The sequence below is a fragment of the Miniopterus schreibersii genome (genome assembly GCF_964146895.1).
Source record: "Miniopterus schreibersii genome assembly, chromosome: 7".
NCBI lineage: Eukaryota > Metazoa > Chordata > Mammalia > Chiroptera > Miniopteridae > Miniopterus > Miniopterus schreibersii.
In genome coordinates, this window is record NC_138108.1 from 69120945 (window position 1) to 69141113 (window position 20169).

At 35.3% G+C, this 20169-nt stretch overlaps 1 protein-coding gene across 2 annotated transcripts in view; it reads left to right on the forward strand.

Moving 5' to 3' along the window:
* Nucleotides 1-20169, forward strand: part of ZRANB3 (zinc finger RANBP2-type containing 3) — a 185878-nt gene that overhangs the window by 17288 nt on the left and 148421 nt on the right. For both annotated transcript variants that reach the window (XM_081143380.1, XM_081143379.1), the window contains exon 2: nt 4862-5029. In XM_081143380.1, the coding sequence (XP_080999506.1) occupies nt 4869-5029 (161 nt within the window). In that variant the 5' untranslated portion in view covers nt 4862-4868. The remainder of the gene's footprint in view (nt 1-4861; nt 5030-20169) is intronic.

A 20169-nucleotide genomic window follows, 5' to 3' on the forward strand; every position in this document is an offset into this window, starting at 1 on the left:
TATATCTATTCTGTTGTAAATCCCATCCAAAAAATTCTTTTTTTTTTTTTTTTAATATATCTTTATTGATTTCAGAGAGAGGAAAGGAGAGGGAGAGAGAGATAGAAACATCAATGATAAGAAAGTAATTGATTGGCTGCCTCCTGCACACCCCTGACTGGGGGATAGAGCCCGCAACCCCGGCATGTGCTCTGACTGGGAATCGAACCCCAATCACCTGGATCCTAGGTCAATGCTCAACCGCTGAGCCATGCCCGGCCGGGCCAAAAAATTCTTAATTAAAAAAAATAAAATTAACAACATTATCTCCTTAAAGTATATAATTTCCTTGACCAGCCATTTGCTTATTATTCCCAAAATAAATCTCTTGGTAGTATATTTTAACAATATCTGATTCTTTTCAACACAGTTCTATTATTTACTTAAGAATGTATCAGTAAAATCCAATTGAATTTACGTTATTCCCAATTGCTTACAGAAATACCATCTTGATCTTAAAGACTGATTGAAAATTAAAACTTTCCTTCATTGTATTCTCAAGTGTTGCTTATTAAGAGAATTGCTTAGAAAATGAGTTCTGCTTGATTCTGCTTTCACTAAATTTTTCTAGCCATAGTTATGTTGATAATTTTAATAATATGGTATTAAAAGTTACATATTACTGGTTTCATCTTTTGGGGGGGGTGTGTGTAAAGGCACCAACCAAGAAGATGGGAGAACTAATTCTCAAAACAATTTCAAGAGTGTATAAAAATCAGGTGTCTTTTATTTTCAAGGGAAGGGAGGAGGGGCTAGGCAAGGAGTGGGTACTGCCTTGCACAGGTTGCCATGAAAGGGATGGAGCAAGAGCTCAAAATTTCTAAATGCTTTTTTGTTCCTGGTTGAACCAAACCGATCCTAGACCAGTTCTGGTCATTTCTTTGTGCGTTTTTTCCCACCTTTTCACTGACAAAGGGGCAACTCAAGCCTCACTTAGAATACCTTCAGTTAATTAGCATGTCTATAGCATGAGCTATTAGCCTGAAGGCCACCAGAGAGAGGCTACATTTCACTGTTACAATCTCTCCCTTTTCTGTTGATCCCTCCATTTTGAGGGATATAAGACAACTGGGTTCAGGTTCAATCAAGAGGGAGGACTCCCTTGTTAGATGGAGTCAGGTTTGTCTGCCCATTGTGACCCTCTTATGTGGCTCATATAACCTCACACATCTACCTCTTCCACGATAGTCCCTGAGCCTTAGAGGAGGCATTCTGAGTGTTCAGTTTACAAGCAGAGACCACAGCATTGGTAGAAGAAGCAGTAGGCCAGGATACCTGAACCCTAAGTAATGATTAGAGCAAACCATAAACCAGTCTGAGTCTGTGAGCTGGTTCCATCTTAGTATCCCACCACCCTACTGAAAGTAAACTATTATGTATACATTGAATGAAACCTTTTTGCTAAATCTCTGAATTAAATCCGCTACAGTTTTCATGATTAGAGAGACATGGACATTTATTATAACTGTTAGTTTCTTGATAATTTAGAGTCTTCTGTTATTAATGTAATAACAGTTGGTTACAACTGACCTGTTACATCCAATGAACCTATATGACTGAACTAACTACATGAGATATTTTTTATTATAACATACTTTTTAGGCTTTAGAAAGATAGCATAAATGGTAAAAGGCTTTTAAAAATTACTTTATTTTATTTTGAGTATTAACTAAAACATTCTATTAATTAGATTGTACCGCTACATATTTGTCAGTACCTATATGAATCATCAGTGAACCAGCCACACCATAATTTTAGTTCAGTTAAAAATTTTCTTTTTTTTAAAAATATATCTTTATTGATTTCAGAGAGAGGAAGGGAGAGGGAGAGAGAGAGACAGAAACATCAATGATGAGAGTCACTGATCGAGCCCACAACCCGGGCATGTGCCCTGACTGGGGATCGAACCCCGATCTCCTGGATCCTAGGTTGACGCTCAACCACTGAGCCACGCCCGGCCGGGCAGAATTTTCTAAACATTTTCATACAATTTTAGACTTCTTTAATCTTCATATTTCAATTCTTATTTTTCTTTGATTTGTGACTCTATTAAAACTTTTTTTTATTAAAGTGGCTTTAGTTTCATTGTTTGTTTTTATAAATATAGTCCCTGCTTCAGTCCTCATACAATAAATCACATAAATTGTAATGTGACCTCAGTTTAGCAGATTTCTTGGAGTGTTTGTTAAAATTTTTTACATTGTAAAAAAAAGCAAAGATAATAGACAATAAAATGTTTGTTTGTTTTTTATATTTCTCTTAGCTTCTTGCCAGTTTTTCATGCTAAAGCCTGATACCTCTTATATCTTTGACGCTGAGAAGTGCATCTTAACCCCTATTACTTCTGGAAAGTAGACATGGCTCTTTCTGCTGTTGCTACTCTTGCCAGACTGGGTTTCACTCAATCCCTACTCCTTACAGTTTTGTCTTTCTAGATTAAACTCAAGAATGGATATATCTAATTAGCAAACCCAACAGCTGTAAAGCAGGCTGGGAATGCAAGAATCTGATATTTCCAGCTTCTTTATTGGGAGGTGATGTCTGATTCCCATTCAGACTTCTAATATGAGGAAATTCCTGAATTTAGCAGGGTTCCCAGATGTTGAGTGGCCTCATTATTATCCCATGGCTACTCCCAAATAACACATATCTAGTCTTGTTCACTCCCTAGAGTTCCAGACATATATATTTCCAAGCCTGTTAGACATTTCCATTTCATATTTTATAGCCTTCTCTAACTTTATATATTTCTAAAACATCTAGTAATTTTTGTTCTCCCGAATCCATTTCTTCCATAGTCTTTAATATCTCAGTAACTTGCATTATCTCCATTGCTCTAAATGTGCATCTTGATTTCACATTTCCCTCATTCTGCACATGTACTCCATCAGCAAGTCCCATTTGCTTTACCTCTGATACGTTTCTCCAGCCTCACCAGTTCCACTGCCAAAGATGATTCTTGCCTTTTCTGTTGCAGCCTGATAAGGTTTCTTGCTTTTATGCTTTCTCCCTTTTTGAACTATTCTCTATTTTTTACTCAGAGTTTTGTTTTTGTTGTTGAGATGGTACTAGAGATACCTGCTCATTGGTGTTTATGAGGACCTTATCACACAGGTTTAAGTCAGAAATCATTTGTGAATCCGGTTGCCTACTTGAAGCAGGGGTGCTTTGTGGACTTGGTGTGTCCTATGTTTATCTCCTGCCTTTCTATTGATAGCTTTGCCCTCCGCTGGTAGTTTTTAAAATTAAGTCAGATTTTGCCACTCTACTGCTTAAAATTCACCAATAAGTGCTGTCCAATATAACTTTCAATGTAGATAGAAATGTTTTATATCTGCCTTGTTCAATATGATAGCCACTAGCCATATGTGGACATTGAGCACTTGAAACATGGTTGATGCAACCAAAGAGCTAAATTTTTAATTTTAAATAAATTTAAAAAGTCACATCTAGCCAATAGTGTATTGAACAGCACAACTCCATTGTTATTCCTTCATTCTTAAAATAGAATCCAAAGTCCTTCTCAAGGCCTTCTATGATTTGACTCTTATCTCAATAGCTTCATCTCATACCATTCTTTCTCTTGGTTCAGCCACATTGGCTTCCTTTCTGTTGCTAGAAAACACCAAGCCCTTTCTCAACTCAGAGCCTTTTCTGATGCTGTCTGCCTGAAGCGCTCTTCTTAATTTTGAACCTGGTTGTCTCTTTCTCATCTTTCAGACTGTAGACCAAGCATGATCTAAGAGAGGCTTTTCCTGGGCAGCCAACCTAAAGTGGCCATTACTCTCTTAAGTTTCTTCATGACTTTTGTACTATACTGTAATTAATCATCTTGTTTATTTATTTTTTATTTTTATTCTCCCCTTAAGAATGCAAGCTCTGTGAGGGTGTAGCCCTTGCTTCTCTAGATTGTGACATGTAGTACCTATTCTTAATTAATAAATGTTGAATTCTTAAAATTCTTAGACATCAGACACGGGGGTTGATTACTTTTTTGAGGGGGAGGGGAACTAAAGTTTATAAGTCTACAAGTAATTGAGAAAAAAGCAAATTTATTTTAAAGATGGAATGAGATTATATATAAACAGATAAATATGTCCAATCTAAATACAAAGTATTATCATTAGAGGAGCTTTATAGTTTATAGTGACTTTTTCTTGCAGAGGTCTAAGAATTTATAAATATGAAATTTTTATGTGGTAGGAAATTAAAGTTATATCTGTGGGAACCCAGTGGTGAAGAAGGTGCTTATCAGGCAGAGTTTACACTGTGGATTCAACAGATTTAAAACAATTAATTTTAATATTTAAAACTCAGTCTTATTTAATAATAATGTTGCCTTAATTTAATTATTATAAATTTTGAGTTAATGTCTTTGTATTTTATAATTTTTTCAATGCCATTTTATCTCATTCTTAGAAAATATGGTATGATATAAAAATATACATCTATAAATTATGAAAGAATTCATCTTTCTATAGCAAATTTATCCTTTATTTTAAAAATTATTCAGTTGGTAAAAATGTAGTTGATTTATAACTTTTCAGTAATATATTTATTGCTTAAAAAGGGCTATGGCTATATTATGGCTCAATTAGAAATAATGAAATAGAGGATGCTGTGTTTTTAGAGAGTGAATTAAGTAATTGCTTTTGAACTTAGTGCTTTGAATTTCTTAAAAGCTTATTCTGGGAACATGATTTAGTTATCTATGTAGATAGTTTATCAAGTATGTTAATATTATTATTTATGTTTAACTCTGATACATTTAGTAATATCTATTTCCCCAACCCCTTCCCTTTTGTGATTTCTTTGATTTTAGGATCATCATGTCCAAAGTTCATAACATAAAAAAGCCTCTTACATCTCAGATTTCTCGTCTGACAAGTGAATCTTACGTACAAATGGATTTTTTGCCTGACAAACTAAGAGCAAAGCTGCTTCCTTTTCAGAAAGAAGGCATCACTTTTGCCCTTAGAAGAAATGGCAGGTAAGGTACATTTTTTGAGACATGCTAAAAATGTAAAATTCTTGGCAAGTGTATAAAAAACAAAGCTCTGCGCAAAGCTGTGTGTGTGTGTGTGTGTGTGTGTGTGTGTGTGTACATAATCTTCTGTTAATTTTTTTTTACTGGATCATGAAATAATAATTTCAAGATATATCTTATTTTGCCTTCATTCGTGAATGATATTTTGGTTGGCATACAGCTCTACTTTGATAACTATTTTTTTTCTTAACACTGAAAGTTGTAGTTTGCTGTCTTTTGGTTTCCACAGTTGCCATTAAAATTGTGCTCTCCAGTCTCAAAATATTCTCCAGGCGACTTATTAATTACAAAGAGAAAAATGACAAAATGGGCAGTGTTAGTATCACCAGTAGTCGGACACCTACAGGCATAATGTGGTGCACGGGAGGTGTACAGCATTCCTTAGTGGTGTTCTTCCAGGAAATACTTGACCTGAGAATCATAAGGAAGCAGTCAGACCAGTTCAGAATGTGGGACATTTTTCCAGGACAACTAATCTGAACTCTTCAAATGATTCAGTGTCATGAAAAACCTATGGAAGTGGTGAGAATGTTCTAAATGGAGAGAAAACTAAGAGCTAGAATATGTGAAAGTAATGTATGAACTTTGGTTGGGTCCTGGATAAGTAAAAGATAAGCTTTAGAGGACATTTTTGGGATAACTGGGAAAATTTCATATGGACTCTATTAAATAGAGTGATGTTATTGAATTAATATTCATTATCTTAGATGAGGTAATGGTGTTGTAGTTGAATAGAAGAATCTTCTTATTCCTGGGATGATAAAGATTTATGGGGTGAAGAATCCTGTTATCTGCAGTCTACTTTCTACATTTTCCCAAAAAGAAAGGATATGTGTTTATTTTGAAAAACTTTGAGTGGGTTAGCCAAAATGTTAACACAGTGAATCTGGTGCATGGTGTAAGTGTGTTCACTGTATTATTCTTTGTGGCTTTTCTGAGAGTTTGAAAAATTTCCCAAACAAAACAAAAAACACCCATAAAGGAATCAGTCTAATTTTCATTCCTTTGTAGATCATTTGTCTTTTATCTTTATATGATTTAAAGATTTTCTGTTTGTCTAAAGGAATCAGTCAATTTTCATTCCTTTGTAGATATCTTTCATCTGTATATGATTTTAAGATTTTCTCGTGGTGTAACTGAATCAGTCTAATTTTCATTCCTTTGTAGATCATCTGTCTTTTATCTGTATCTGATTTTAATATTTTCTCTTTGTCTTTGGAGTTCTGCAGTTTCACTGTAATTTACTCAGTTGTTGTTTTTTAATCTTGCCTGGGATTATTGTGCATTTTTTTAATATGGGATTTGTATCATGTTAATTCCGGAAAATTCTTAGCTATTACCTCTCAGATATTGATTCTTTCCCATTCTCTTTGTTATGATCTTCAATTTCTATTAGACTTATACTTGATTATATTTTCTATAGTTTTATTAATATTTTTAATAGTTTCTGTGTCTGTGCTACATTGTGTCTGTTTTTAAAGATCTCCCTTATAGTTCATGATTCAGTTGTTCTAATCTGCTGTTTAACTCACCTACTCAGCTTGTAAAAAACTGAGAAAAGTATGCAGATTATAAGTGTACAGCTTGAAGAATTTTCACAATGCAGCCATCACTAAGATAAAGAAAGAGAATTACATTACCAGCATCCCAGAAATTTTCTTCTTGCCCCCTCCCAATTACTGCTACCTCCCTCCTCTCCAGAGGTCACCACTATCCTGACCTCTAACACTACAAATTACTATTATAGTTATATCATTGTAATCATCCATATATATACTTTTTTGTGTTTGACTTCTTTCACTCAACATCATTTTGAGATTCTTTCATATTGTTGCATGTATTTGTACTTGGTTTATCCTCACTGCCATATAAAATTCCATTGTGTAAATGTACCATGATTTGTTTATTGATTCTACTGTTGATGAGCATTTGGGTTGTTTCTAGTTTGGGGCCTGTAGAAAATCAATGCTATGAACATTCTTGTACAAATCTTTTGGTAAATATAGATAATTTCTCTTATGTATATACCAAGAAGAGAAATTGTTGGGTCATAAAGTGTGCATATATTGCACTAAGTAGCTACTGCCTATATAAGTTTGCCAGGTCTTTCTTAATATAGTACCACAAGTAGGTGGCTTAAACAACAGAAATTTATTGTCTCACAGTTCTAGGGGCCAGAAGTTGGCTCTTTGCATTGTCTGTAAATTATAGAAATCATTTATCAATTTTCACCAAAAAAGGTTGCTGGGATTGTGCCTAGAATTGTTTTGCACCTACCTATAGATCAGTTTGGGGAGAAATTATATATTTATAATGTAGAGTATTTTAATCCATGAATGTGAATTCTTCCATTTATTTAATTGCTCTCCATTTATTTTTATCTCAGTCATCCTTTTATTTCACTTTAATAAGGTTTTGTAGTTTTTAGTGTATAGGTCTAGGTATTTGATATTTTTGATGCTATTACAATTTGTCTTCCTCCCTCTGGCTTTTTTTATTTTTTATTTTTTTTTAGCTTTTCTCAGTTTGGCCACCCAAAAGTCTTATTATAATATGCCTAGGTGTAATTTTTGCATTTATAACTTAATCTGTGGGTAGATATCATTAATTAGTTTTGGAAAATACTTAGTTGCTGTCTCTTCAAATATTATTTTGCCCCATTTTTTCTGCTCCTTAATCTCCAGCTATAACTGTATTAGACCTTTTCTTGGTATATCAATATTTATCTTCTTTTTCATATTTTCTTAATTTTAAAAATTTCTGTAGTTCAGTTGGATATTTTTTGTTTACCCGTATACTCATTTACCAATCCTATCATTTGCTGTTAAATACATCTATTGAATTTTCTTAAGGAAGAGACCACCACTCAAAATACCTAAAACCAAAATCTGATCAATATGTTTGAAACAAAGAAGCTGAATTTATTACTTGCTAAGCAAGAGAGAACTGGATTTGTTAGACACAGACTCCTTAAACAAAGCAGAGTTGGTATTGTATCAAGCATTGGGGAAGTCTGGAGACTTATAAAGCTTGAGTGTTTAAAGATTTGCTGAATGTCACAGTATAGTTTAGGGATTAGCTGACTAATGTCAAAGAACAGTCAGTCCTTCCCTTTCTTGTAATTGGAGAATAGGAACATTTTATTTTCTGTTCTTGATGTCAGATAGTGTATTTTTACGTCCTAGAATATCCAGTTCCTATTTGCCTGGTTATGCTGATAGTATCTTGTTTCTCGCCATGTTTTAGTTCTATCTCTTATCTGTGTAAATATTTACAACATACTTATTTTACATGTCTTAAATCCTTTGGAAGCTAATTTTGCTTTTTGTTGTTGATGATGATGGTTCATTTCCCAATGTATTTTCTAATTTTTAAAAATTTTGTTTTAACAATTAGGCAATCTTAATCTCTGGGAATCTTGAGGAGATGTAAATTCTTTTAGGGAGGATTTGCAAAATTAAGGTCCTAGTTTAGGGTTTCCCAGGTCACATAGGCAGTTTAAAATCAAAACCTCAAATTCATTTTCAGGTAGGCTTATGATTATGAATTGTGATTATTAATTTTCACCTCATGCTAAACTTCAAATTTCCTTATTGGCTTTAAAAAAAATTAGGTATAATTAAATTTAATGAAATGCAAAGATTTTAGGTGTCCAGTTCAGTGGATTCTGATATACGTATACATCTGTGTTTTCAAACACCACAGTCAAGATGTTGTACACTTTCATTACCCAGAATAGGCCTCTTTCTAATCAACCCTATCCCCTGAATTAGGCAACCATTGATCTGACGTCTTTCACCGGAATGTAGTTTTTTATAGTTACTTCATGGTCTCTTTATTCTTTTAAGTTTTTATTTAGAAATAATTTAGAAAAAGTTATTTTTTAAAAGTATAGCAGTAACTATCAAATTCAGGAAATTTAACTTCTATACAGTAATTTACATATATGTTGTCAGTTGTACCAATAATATCTTTTTCCATTGTCACTCCTTTTCCATTTTCACTTTTTTGTAGCATTCTTAGGCTCAAATTTTCTCTAGGAGTCTCATTTCTGCTGTATACTTTGTGTAGATCTAGGACCTATTCCTATTGCTCTGGTTGGCTAAGTCTTAAGTTTCCATGTTGATGGTGTCTACAGACACCTTCATTGTGTCCTGTGCCTTTGTTACTCGCCTATCACTCTGGATTTGACTTTCTCTTTTGTTTCTGCCCATTGTAAATTTTTTCTTCAGACCTCTCTGCATTTTAAAAGATAGTATTTTATCTCATTGAGCATTTCTAGGTATTTGCAAAGGGAAGGGTCTTTAGAATATTTTAAAAGCTACTGTACTGAGAGCAGAAATCTTACTATTGAATTTTCATTCATTTGGGATTATATTCTTTATCATTATAAAATATCCTTATAAAATTACTTAATTCTTTCCTTTTGTACTCTGAATTTAATCTTGTGTAATTACTATTCCAACAACTATTTCTTTCTGACCATATTTTCCTTGGATGCCTTTTCTATTTTCAACATTTTTGAGACACTTCCTTTAGGTGAGTTAAGTTCCAAAGTTAGATTTCACTTTGTGATTCAGTTTGTCTTTTCTCTTAAGTAGTATTACTCTCACTTTCATTCATTGACATTAGAGCTATAGTTGGTTTTAATTCTGTCATCATAGTATTTGTTATGGTTTCTCTTCCTAAAACTATGTTACTGTATAATCACTAGATGATACACTAAATACAAGGTGGGGCAAAGGTAGGTTTACAGCTGTCAGTACACAGAACAGTTTATTCTTGTATTATTATTTATTAATTGTTGTATTATTTTCCATACAAACACTGTGAACCTACTTTTGCCCCGCCTTGTATATGAGTATGCAATTTATGTGCTCTTCATGTTTAATATGCACTTTTAGTAATTTGAAAGGTTAGAGTTTGAGTCCATTGACAACCTTTGTAACTTGTAGCTTTGTATAATATATTTGGTTCTCTGTTTTATTAGGCAGTGTTTTCTTATTCCCAACTCTATGCAGTGACATTTGGTATATTGCCTTTTCTCCCTTTCTACCTCTCTCAGCACATCATGTTAATTGGTTAAATTATTATTTTTTTTGATGTTCACCTTTGTATCTTTAAAAATACTTATAATTTGTTCCTATAAATTATTTATATTATTTTCTTTATCAATTTTAAATTATCTTTGCTTTTTGCCTCTTTACTCTTGTTAGGTATGTAATTTCTATGCCATAGTCTGTAACTGTTACATTCTTTTCTGTACACAGATTATTTAAATAGCTAAATCATTTCACTGCTTCCCTCCAGGTCACTTTGTTTCTGCAGTGTTCTTTGGTTGAAGTTACCTTCTCAAAGTTTTTTTAGACAGGCTAATGAGAAGTCGGTTACCCAGTTTCTTGTATTTTTATGTATGTCTTTTCACTGAGTTTATATTAAATGACAAATTGCCTGGGTAAGAAATTTCTCAGTCCCACTTTCTGTTCTGGTTGGTGTAGGCATTGCTCAGACCCCACTGCCGTAGACAAGTCTGAGGGCTCCCTTGTTTTTCTCTCCTCAGAGGGTATTCTTTTTGTCCCTTTATCCATTTTGGCATTCCAGCACTAGAGTGTGTCTTGATGTTGATGCTTATATGTCTCTTTCCCGGATGTGCTATATTATTTTAATCTGGAGTTTACATTTTTCTTTATTTCTGGAAACTTTTCTTGAATTACATTGAGAACAATTTTTCAGTTCCTTTATTTTGGTTTTCTTCTTTGAAGACACCAAGTATGCTTATGTTTGTTGATTTGTCTTGGCCTGTCATCTATATTATTTGTACTTCCTGTCTTTTTCTGTCTTAATTAATTTTTTGCCTAAAACTCTTTTTGCCTTTCTTCATTCCCTTTCCTTTCGATCCTGTCCTATGTGTACTTTTCTGTTTTTAGCAGTGCCTGTTCTCGCTTCTGCTTCCATTTGATCTTCCTTTCAGTGATGTTTATTTTTCTTTTACTTCTCTGACTTGTCAGTTCACATTTAATTTCTTCATTTTTCTTGCCATAGCTTCCTGTATTTGTAGCATTGATTTTTTTAAAAATTACTATTCATCATTCAATGAGGAACTTTTTTTCCTGAGCCTATTTGCAAAAGATCATCTCATGGAGGGCTAGAGTAATGTTTGAGACGAGTACCTATTCTCTTTATGACACTATTTGTGTGTGTAATATATTTCTTTTGAAATAAACATAGCAGGATAGCTAAGGACGTGGCCTCTCGCTCCTGCCCGGGCCTCCCTCTGCTTGCCAGCCACTTGGGGTTTGTCACCGAGCCTTGCGTCTTTTTCCTCTCCTTGTAGCCAGACTGGACCCTGCGGTGCTTTGACTATCAGTCTCCCTATCCTCCTGTTGATACAAAGGAGGAATTTTTAATTTTGCAGTGTACATGCCCCCCTCACTTTGGAGCTGTGTCCTGCTGTTTTGTTTTGTGTCCCGGAGATGTGTAGCCAAAGTGTTCTTTGTGGTTATACTCCTTCAGTTGTTATTGTCGCTACTTTTACTATTTAACATTTTTTAAGCCATCCTCTTGTTTTGTCTAGTTTTCAAAGATGATAAATAACCATGTGTTAAATTTTTGAATCTGTGCTCTACCAATTTCAGTGTTAGATACATTTTTTAGGTATTTATTAAATTATGTTTATATCCCTGTATTTATGTCTGAATATACATGGTTAAAAATAATCAGCAAACTTATTAATATATGAAATTTTTAGTATTCAGTTGAAGGAGAAGTTTTGCTATGTGTCGTTTACTTACTCACATCTGATGAGATGTAAGATGCCTGTCTCCGAATGAATTATTAGGCTCAGCATCGCACACTGTCATTGTTATATTCATCATTAGTTAACACTAATGATGGTGTTCTGTAAAATAAGCTGTATTTCATTTCTTCTGAAAATCATCGTGGAACAATTTGTTTTAATTTTCTGTTTGTATGAAGGAGGAGAAGACTTTGTGGTAGTTATGGATTTTACAAAAAGTATGAGACTATTTTGTAGTAATTTGTCTTCTTTAAAGGTACCACTTGACGAAACGGAAAATCTTTCATTGTTTTCTTTTCTCTCCTAAAGTTGAAAAGTTTCTGTTATATTACCCATTTAGATATACTGCTTTTGCAGTGAACAAAAATACTAAAACATCTGGTGTTTTGCTACAAGAAGATTCTTTGTTAAATCATTTTCATACTAAGGTATAAAACACTATGCTTATTTATCTCAATTTAATAATATAAGGATAATTAGGTAAAAGTATGAACAAACCTTGAAGCACGGGTATAAAAATGCTAGAAGAAATAAGTTACAAAAATTTACATATTAATTTCTATAGCCTGAGTCATCTAATTAATGAGCAACCAAATCTTGACATTTTAAATAGTATTAATTTGTGTTGTAGGATAACATCGTTCATTGTTTTGCCTCCTCCCCAAGCAGTGAGGACCCTATCAGAGTCTAGAGAGAGACCTGACTGTATCAAAAGTGTTTTTGATGTGTAATCAATAGGTATACATTTTGCACAAGCAAAAAAAAAAAAGGCAAAAATAAACACGTGGAACTATATCAAAGTAAAAAGCTTCTGTATAGCAAAGGAAACAATGAACGGAATGAAAAGGTAACCTTACCAAATGGTAGAAAATATTCGTAAACCATATATCTAGTAAGTGGTTAATATCTAAAATTCATACAGCTCAATAGCAAAAAACAAATAATCTAATTAAAAATGAGCAAAGGACCTCAGTAGACATTTGTCCAAAGAAGACATACAAGGCCAACAGGTACATAAAAAGGTATTTAATATCACTAATCATCAGGGTAATAAAAATCACAATGAGATATCACCTCACACTGTTGGAAAAACTATTGTCAAAAAGACAATAGATAACAAATGCTGGTGAGGATGTGGGGATACGGGAACCCACTGTTCATGGGAATATGTATTGGTACAGCCATTATGGAAAGTAGTATGGGGTTTCCTCAGAAAAGGAAGAAACGAGCTACTAAATGGCCCATCAGTCCCAGTTCTGGGTATACTGTATATCCGAAGGAAACGTTATCACCATCTTGAAGCGAGGTCTGCACCTCCTGTTCATTTCACCAGTATTCACAGTAACCAAGACATGGAAACCACTTAAGTGCCCACTGATGGATGAATGGATAAAGAAAATGTGATATATATATGATTAGTGGTGGCTAGGGGTTTGGAGGAAAGGGAGAGATGTTGGTCAGAGGGTACAGACTTTTCGTTGTAAGATGAATATGTTCTGGGGATCTAATGTTCAACATGGTGACTATAGTTATACTGTACAGCATATTTGAAAGTTGCTAAAAGAGTAAATCTTAAATGTTTTCATCACATATACAGAACTGGTGACTGTATGGTGATAGATGTGTTAACTACCATTATTGTGGTAATCATTTCAAAATATATACTTAGATCAGCACATTGTATACACTTTCAACTCACACGAGTTTATGCATCAATCATATCTTAATAAAGCTGGAAAATATAGGTGTATATTTTAATAGATGAACTTAACTGCTTCTTTCAATTTAGATAAAACTATTTAATCAGAATTTTTTTCTGGAAGTATCCTGTGGATTTGATGAATAAAACTGTGCTTTGATTAACATATATACTAATTTCTGATGGAGATATACATAAGAGTGAAATTGCAATACCAATATACATCTACCAGAATGGCCTAATTTAAAAAACAAAAATCAATCCCCAAAGCAATGTCAGCAGGGATGTGAAACAATTGTAACTATCTTATGCTACCATTAGAAAAGAAAATTGGCACAACTGCTTTGGAAAACTGTTTGACAATATCTACCATAGATGAACATATGTGTATTCTTTTTTTAAAACAATATCTTTTTTGATTTCAGAGAGAGGAAGGGGGGGGAGAGAGAGAGAGAGAGAGAGAGAGAGAGGGAGGGAGGGAGGGAGGGAGGGAAACATCAATGATGAGAGAGTCGTCATTGATCGGCTGCCTCCTGCACGCCCCCTACTGGGGATCAAGCCCACAACCTGACTGGGAATCGAACTGTCATCTTCTGGATCACAGGTCAATATTCAACTGCTGAGCCACACGGGCCAGGCCATGTGCATATTCTGAGACCTAGTAGTCCTACCCCTGGTTATATAGATACATATATACACAGTGGGGCAAAAGTTGGTTTATATTGTTCATATGGAAATTAATACAATAATTAATAAATAATACAGGAATAAACTGTAGTTTGTGTACTCACAACTGTAAAACTACTTTTGTCCCACCCTGTATATCCACTAAAACAATACTCATACAGCACTATTAGAATAGCTAAAACCCAGCAGTAGAATGGGAAATAATTGTGGTATATTCACACAATGGAAAACTTTTAACAGTGAGAATGAAGGAATTACAGCTACTATAATAGCTGTATGAATTTTACATAGTGATGAGGAAAAGAAACCAGACATAAAAGAGTACATGCATTAATTGTATGTCTATATAAAAAACATATATTAGTTTATAACCATTTATGTAAAATATATACAACATACTAATGTACGGTGTTAGAACTCAGGCAGTAGCCCACCCTTCAGTGGGCGAGTGTTATGAAAGGAAGGGGACCACAAGGGAGGCTTCTTGGGTCTTGATAATATTCTGTTTCTTTGTCTTGGTACTGTTACATGGGTATGTTCATTTTATGAAAATTCATTGAGCTATATACTTAAGAATTGTGCAATTTTCTGTATTTTTATACTTCAATAACAAGTTCACCTAAAATATTAAATGTACTTTGCTTTTAAACATATACATATGTATGTATGCATATACACATATGTATGTATACATATGTATATTATATGTGTGTGTATATATACATATACATATATATTTAAGGATAGACCCCTGTTAAGGTAGTTATAGTTCTCTACTTTATTAATAAGCAAAAGATGGAAAAATTCTATGTCTATTAACTACTGAGTGGAAAAATTATGGCATACTCCTGGTCAATAGAAGATTATGAACTGTTGACATGCATCAACATGGAAGAATCTCAGAATGATTATACTGAAGGAAGCCAGCCTGCAAATTAATCTCTGGAGACAAAAGCAGTTAAGTTATTGCTTTGTGGTCTGGTACATTTTTGTAAGTATTCCATAAGTGCTTTAAGAGAATATATATCCTGTAATTGTTGGATATATAATTTATTCATTTCTGTTATATAAAATATGTTAATTTTATTATTCTATGTATTTTTCAGTTCTTTTTAAATATGTTTTTATTCATTTCAGAGAGAGGAAGGGGGAGGGAGAGAGAGAAACATCAATGATGAGAGAGAGTCATCGATTGGCTGCCTCCTGCACACACCCTACTGGGGATCAAGCCTGAAACACGGGCATGTACCCTGACTGGGAAATGAACCCTGACCTCTTAGCTTCTGGGTCTATGCTCAGTCACTGAGCCATGCCGGCCAGGCTATCCTTTTGAATTTTTGGTTCTCTTAATTCACCAATTACAGAGACATTTGTTAAAATGCTTTTCTGTGCTTATCAATTTGTTAACTTTTCCCTGTAATTCCGTTGAGTTTGCTTTACATATTTTGAGCTGGTGGTGTTAATTGCAAGCAAGTTTATAATTGCTATATCTTTCTAGAGAATTTTTCCTCTTTTCACATGACCCCTAATAATGTTTTGGGACCTAAATTCTATTTTGTTTGATGTTAATATAGTTACACCAGCATTCTTTCTGTTATAATTTCCCACTATACCTTTTCCCATTCTTTTACTTTCAAACTCTCTATAAGCTTACGTGGAGTCTTAATAATAATTGTTAATAGTTTTTAACAAATCTTAATAAAATTTATGTAAATATGTAATATATGTTTTATATATATGGTTTTATATATATAACCTGCATTTGTTTTCTTATACTACTTTATTAGTTGATTCTGGCATAAAATAGCATTTTACTCAGATGATTCAATTTAAGAGATCTTAATGGGGGGCTATTAGGAGGAGTGGGTAAAGCTAAGAGAGCCAGTAATTAGCTTAAGCCACCAATAAACCAGCAATAAATATTAGCCAGTTATGACTACTCCCAGGTCTGAGAGGCAGGAGGGTAAAATAGTGTTATATGAGCCCAGTGAGCACTGGAGCTAAGGAGGAGGGGCCACAGGCAGCACTTGTGGTTCTGGAGGAACCCAGCCACTACCAGACCTTCCTCCTCCCAAAACATAATCTCCTCCCACTCCACACTTTCAGGGTGGTACCTCCATGGATCAAACCGTTTGAAACCACCTGGCAAGGGAGTAATCTGCAGGAAGGAGCAAATGGAGAGTAACCAGTGCAACTACTTGCACTTAGGAAAACTTCCAGGGAATTCATATAGAATGTGATGTTTGGCCCTCTTATTGCCTTTTGCCTCTGAAGTTCCATTTTGTGTAATTTTCATGTTACATAAACATATTTAGCCATCTATCCATATCCCCGTTTGCCTGTCTCTGTTTATACACAGACACATGCTCCATAGCAAGCAGAATGAAAATTAACACTAAATTTAAAATCACCACTAATTAAAAAGTGATGCTTTATAAACAAATATTATGGCAAGAGTTTAAATAGAAAAAGAAATTTAAGTCATTAGAAATATTGAGAGCTAAATATTTGTTGGATTTTTGGGTTATCTTTTTTTTTTTTAATCTTTATCTGATGATATTTTTTCCATTGCTTTTCAGAGAGACTAGAAGGGAGGGGGAGAGAGAAAGAGAGAAAGAGAGAAACATCAGTGTGAGAGAGACACATCGATTGGTTGCCTCCTGCTCACACACCCTGGCTGGGGCGAAGCCTACAACTGAGGTTCGTGCCCTTGGCCAGAATTGAATTCCAGACCCTCAGTCCACCAGTTGTTGCTTTAACCACTGAGTCAAATCTGCCAGGGCTGAGGTTATTTTTTAAATGAGTTTTGCCACATGGTTACCCAAAGTTTTACTGGAAAGAAAGTTTACAAAGTGCAGTACTGCCCTTTATTTACTTTAATTAATTAATTTTATTTTTTATTGTTGAGAGTATTACAGATGTCCTCCTTCTTCTCTTAACTGCCCCCCACCTAGACCCCGCCCCACCCCAGCCCCTCACTAAACTATTGTCTGTGTCAATGACTGCCCCGTATTTTATCCAAATGTTTTTATTATGGAAACTTTCAAATGTATTCAAAAATAGAATACTATAAGTAACTTCCATGTAGTTATCACCTAGCTTTAATTATCATCAACATTTTGCCAGTTATTGGTTGTACTGTTCTGTGCTCCGTACCTAGAAACATGCTTTTCTTTCCTTGGAGTATTTAAAAATAAATTCAAGAAATTATATTTTACCCATAACACTTTAATTTTAATCTCTTAACAATAGGACTTTAAAAAAATTACCACAGTGTCATTATCACAGCTAATAAATTAAAGGTAATTAATTCCTTATTATATCTATTATTTGGCCCATATTAAAATTTCCTCATTTACGTCAAAGTGTCTTTGTGCTGCTGGGTTTTTTAAATCAGATCCAAACAAGGTTCACACATTGCATTTGGTTGACTCTTTAGCTTATAGATCACCAAGTTTATAGGAATATTTTATATTTATTTGCAACTTTGCCTTATTTTTAAAATTTTGTCTTAATTTAGCTGCAGTTTATTTTAAATATAAGGAACATTCTTTGATAAATTTATGTATCTACCAGCACTTAGTATTTTTCACAAATCTTCAAAATGACATAGTGGCATGAAGCAATACTTTAATGCCTGGCCTTTCCAGAAAGTATCTGTGTGGTGCCTATGGTGCCACACACTTAACACTGGTGTGGAGCAAAAGGAGCATGCGTTGGCCACAGCTGGCCATATCGTCTGTCTGCTTTGCCCCTTCTACCATTATGATCCTGGGAATATTTTTAAAACTCTGAAATTTGGGATGATAACATGATGCCTAGTTCAAAAGAGATACTCAAAAAGTGTTAGATTTAATTATTGTGAATTAGTTATTTAAATACTTATGAATAGATGAATGATCTCTAGAGACCTCAGGCTTTCATAATGATGACAGAGAGAGATGAAGGGCAGGAAGAGCGTTCTCTTTAGCAGTGAAGACGAAATAATAGAGACCAGAATGTAAATGAACATTTCATATTCGTGTGTAGACTCAGAGGTTAAACCTGAGTATTCTATTGTATATAAAGGAAGAGCAGGGTTTTGTTTTGTTTTTATCAGTAATGAATTTTTTTAACTGAGAAACTGGACTTTGGGAATAATGACAAAAATTAGAAGAATGTTACTATTTCTGGAAGCAGTTAAAACTGGTCGCTTGGGATAGTGAATGGTGGATCCCATCATTAGAAAGGGAGGAAACCAGCAAATGGAGCACAAACTAAAACAGCCCTTTGGTTTGCAGAAGAAAAATGCCACTGTTCCTCTCTGCTCATGAAGAGAGAGGCAGGTGGCCAGTATTCTGCTGTTAGTCTCTGTCTGTGAGTGGAGTGTGGGGGTGGCGTGTGGTGGGACTAGAGTCGCACCCTTTTGAGTTGCATCTCTGTTCTGGGTATATGATACCTCACTAGTATAGATATCACTCCTCCTGCTTTTAGCTTTTGATACTAAAATATTTAACCTTTAGCTTATCATGGTAACTGAACTGTATAGAAACCAAACCACAGGGATTGTTGAGAATATTCAGTATCCATTCTTTTGTAAGATGAAATTCAAGGCTAGAGTTGGGTTGAGTAGAGTATGTGACAGAATCCAATCAATAGATATTTTTTACTCAAAATAGACTGAAACTAATTGCTTAATATTAGTGTCATAGATTAATGTCTAAGAGTATATTTGTCTATCAGGCAAGGTAACATTCCTTTATAAAAGGGGTTGTTTTGCCAGGAAGAGGTGCCCATATAACATCTGGCTGTGAAAATCAGCAGGAATTCTGATTGCCAGGGAGAGACACAGGTATCTTCTTAAAGGGCCAATGCATAAAATCTCACAGCCACTCACCCTGGGCTCTGGTGGAGGGAGGGCAGAGTGTTCTAGAGTCATGCGAGGAGAGACTGGGGTTTTGTAGCTCTTGGGGGAGAGTTCTAAAGGGACAGCCGCCAGGATCCCTGTGCTGAGTCCCTCTTCCACACTGCAAACGCCGTCCTTCTTGGGTGGAGCGCTCCTTTTCTTACAGCATCAGCCTGGGGAATGCAATAGCCCCTCCCTCTGGCCTCCCTGTTACCCCACCCTGCAGAACTTATGCCCTACAGAGTTGTCAGATGCCTAGGCTGGAGCTGTAGAGGTCCTGGCAGACTTGGAGTGTCAGTGACTGAGTTGTGCGACTCTGGGGCGGGTGCCATTTCTGCCATCTTACCCCAGCCTGACCTGCGTGTCTCCCTGATGGGAGATCCACTAGCCCCACCCTTCTGATTCCTAGCAGCTCTGCACTGCTTACCTCAAGCTCTCCAGGAGGTCCTGGCAGAATCTGGGATAGACTGAGTTGTGTGGCTGTAGGACAGGGGTAATTTTTCTCTTGCATGCCCGACCAGTGCAGAGTGCCCCCTTTACATGGCCAATCTTGGTCTGTTTGGGCCTGATAAAACTCTGCTGGACTCACCCTGATGACTTCCTGACAACCCGCTATACCACAAAGGTCTGTGGGCCCCGGTGAGTGGCAGCTAGCCTTGTTGTACCCTAGGACTTTTGCTGAGTGGCCTCAGACCCAGCACTGACACCAGTTTGAACCTGTATCAATCTTGTGAACACCACTTGCCCCTACCTGGTGACTCAAAGAGAACCTACCTTGTTATGCAACTCAAATACCATCAGAGGCTATTTCAGTGACTGAGCCTAGCAGGCCAAGGCAGGTGGAGGCAAGCAGAGGTGGATCACTGGGAGCCTTGTGCCTTTTGCTGACCTGCCCTCAGGCTCAGTGCTGGTGGAAGCCAGACTTGGTGCACGGCTTGGCCCTTCCCATGCACACCCAGGCCAAGCAAACTGGATTGCTTTGTAGCTCCAAACAGTTTAACCAGGGCCAGTCATAG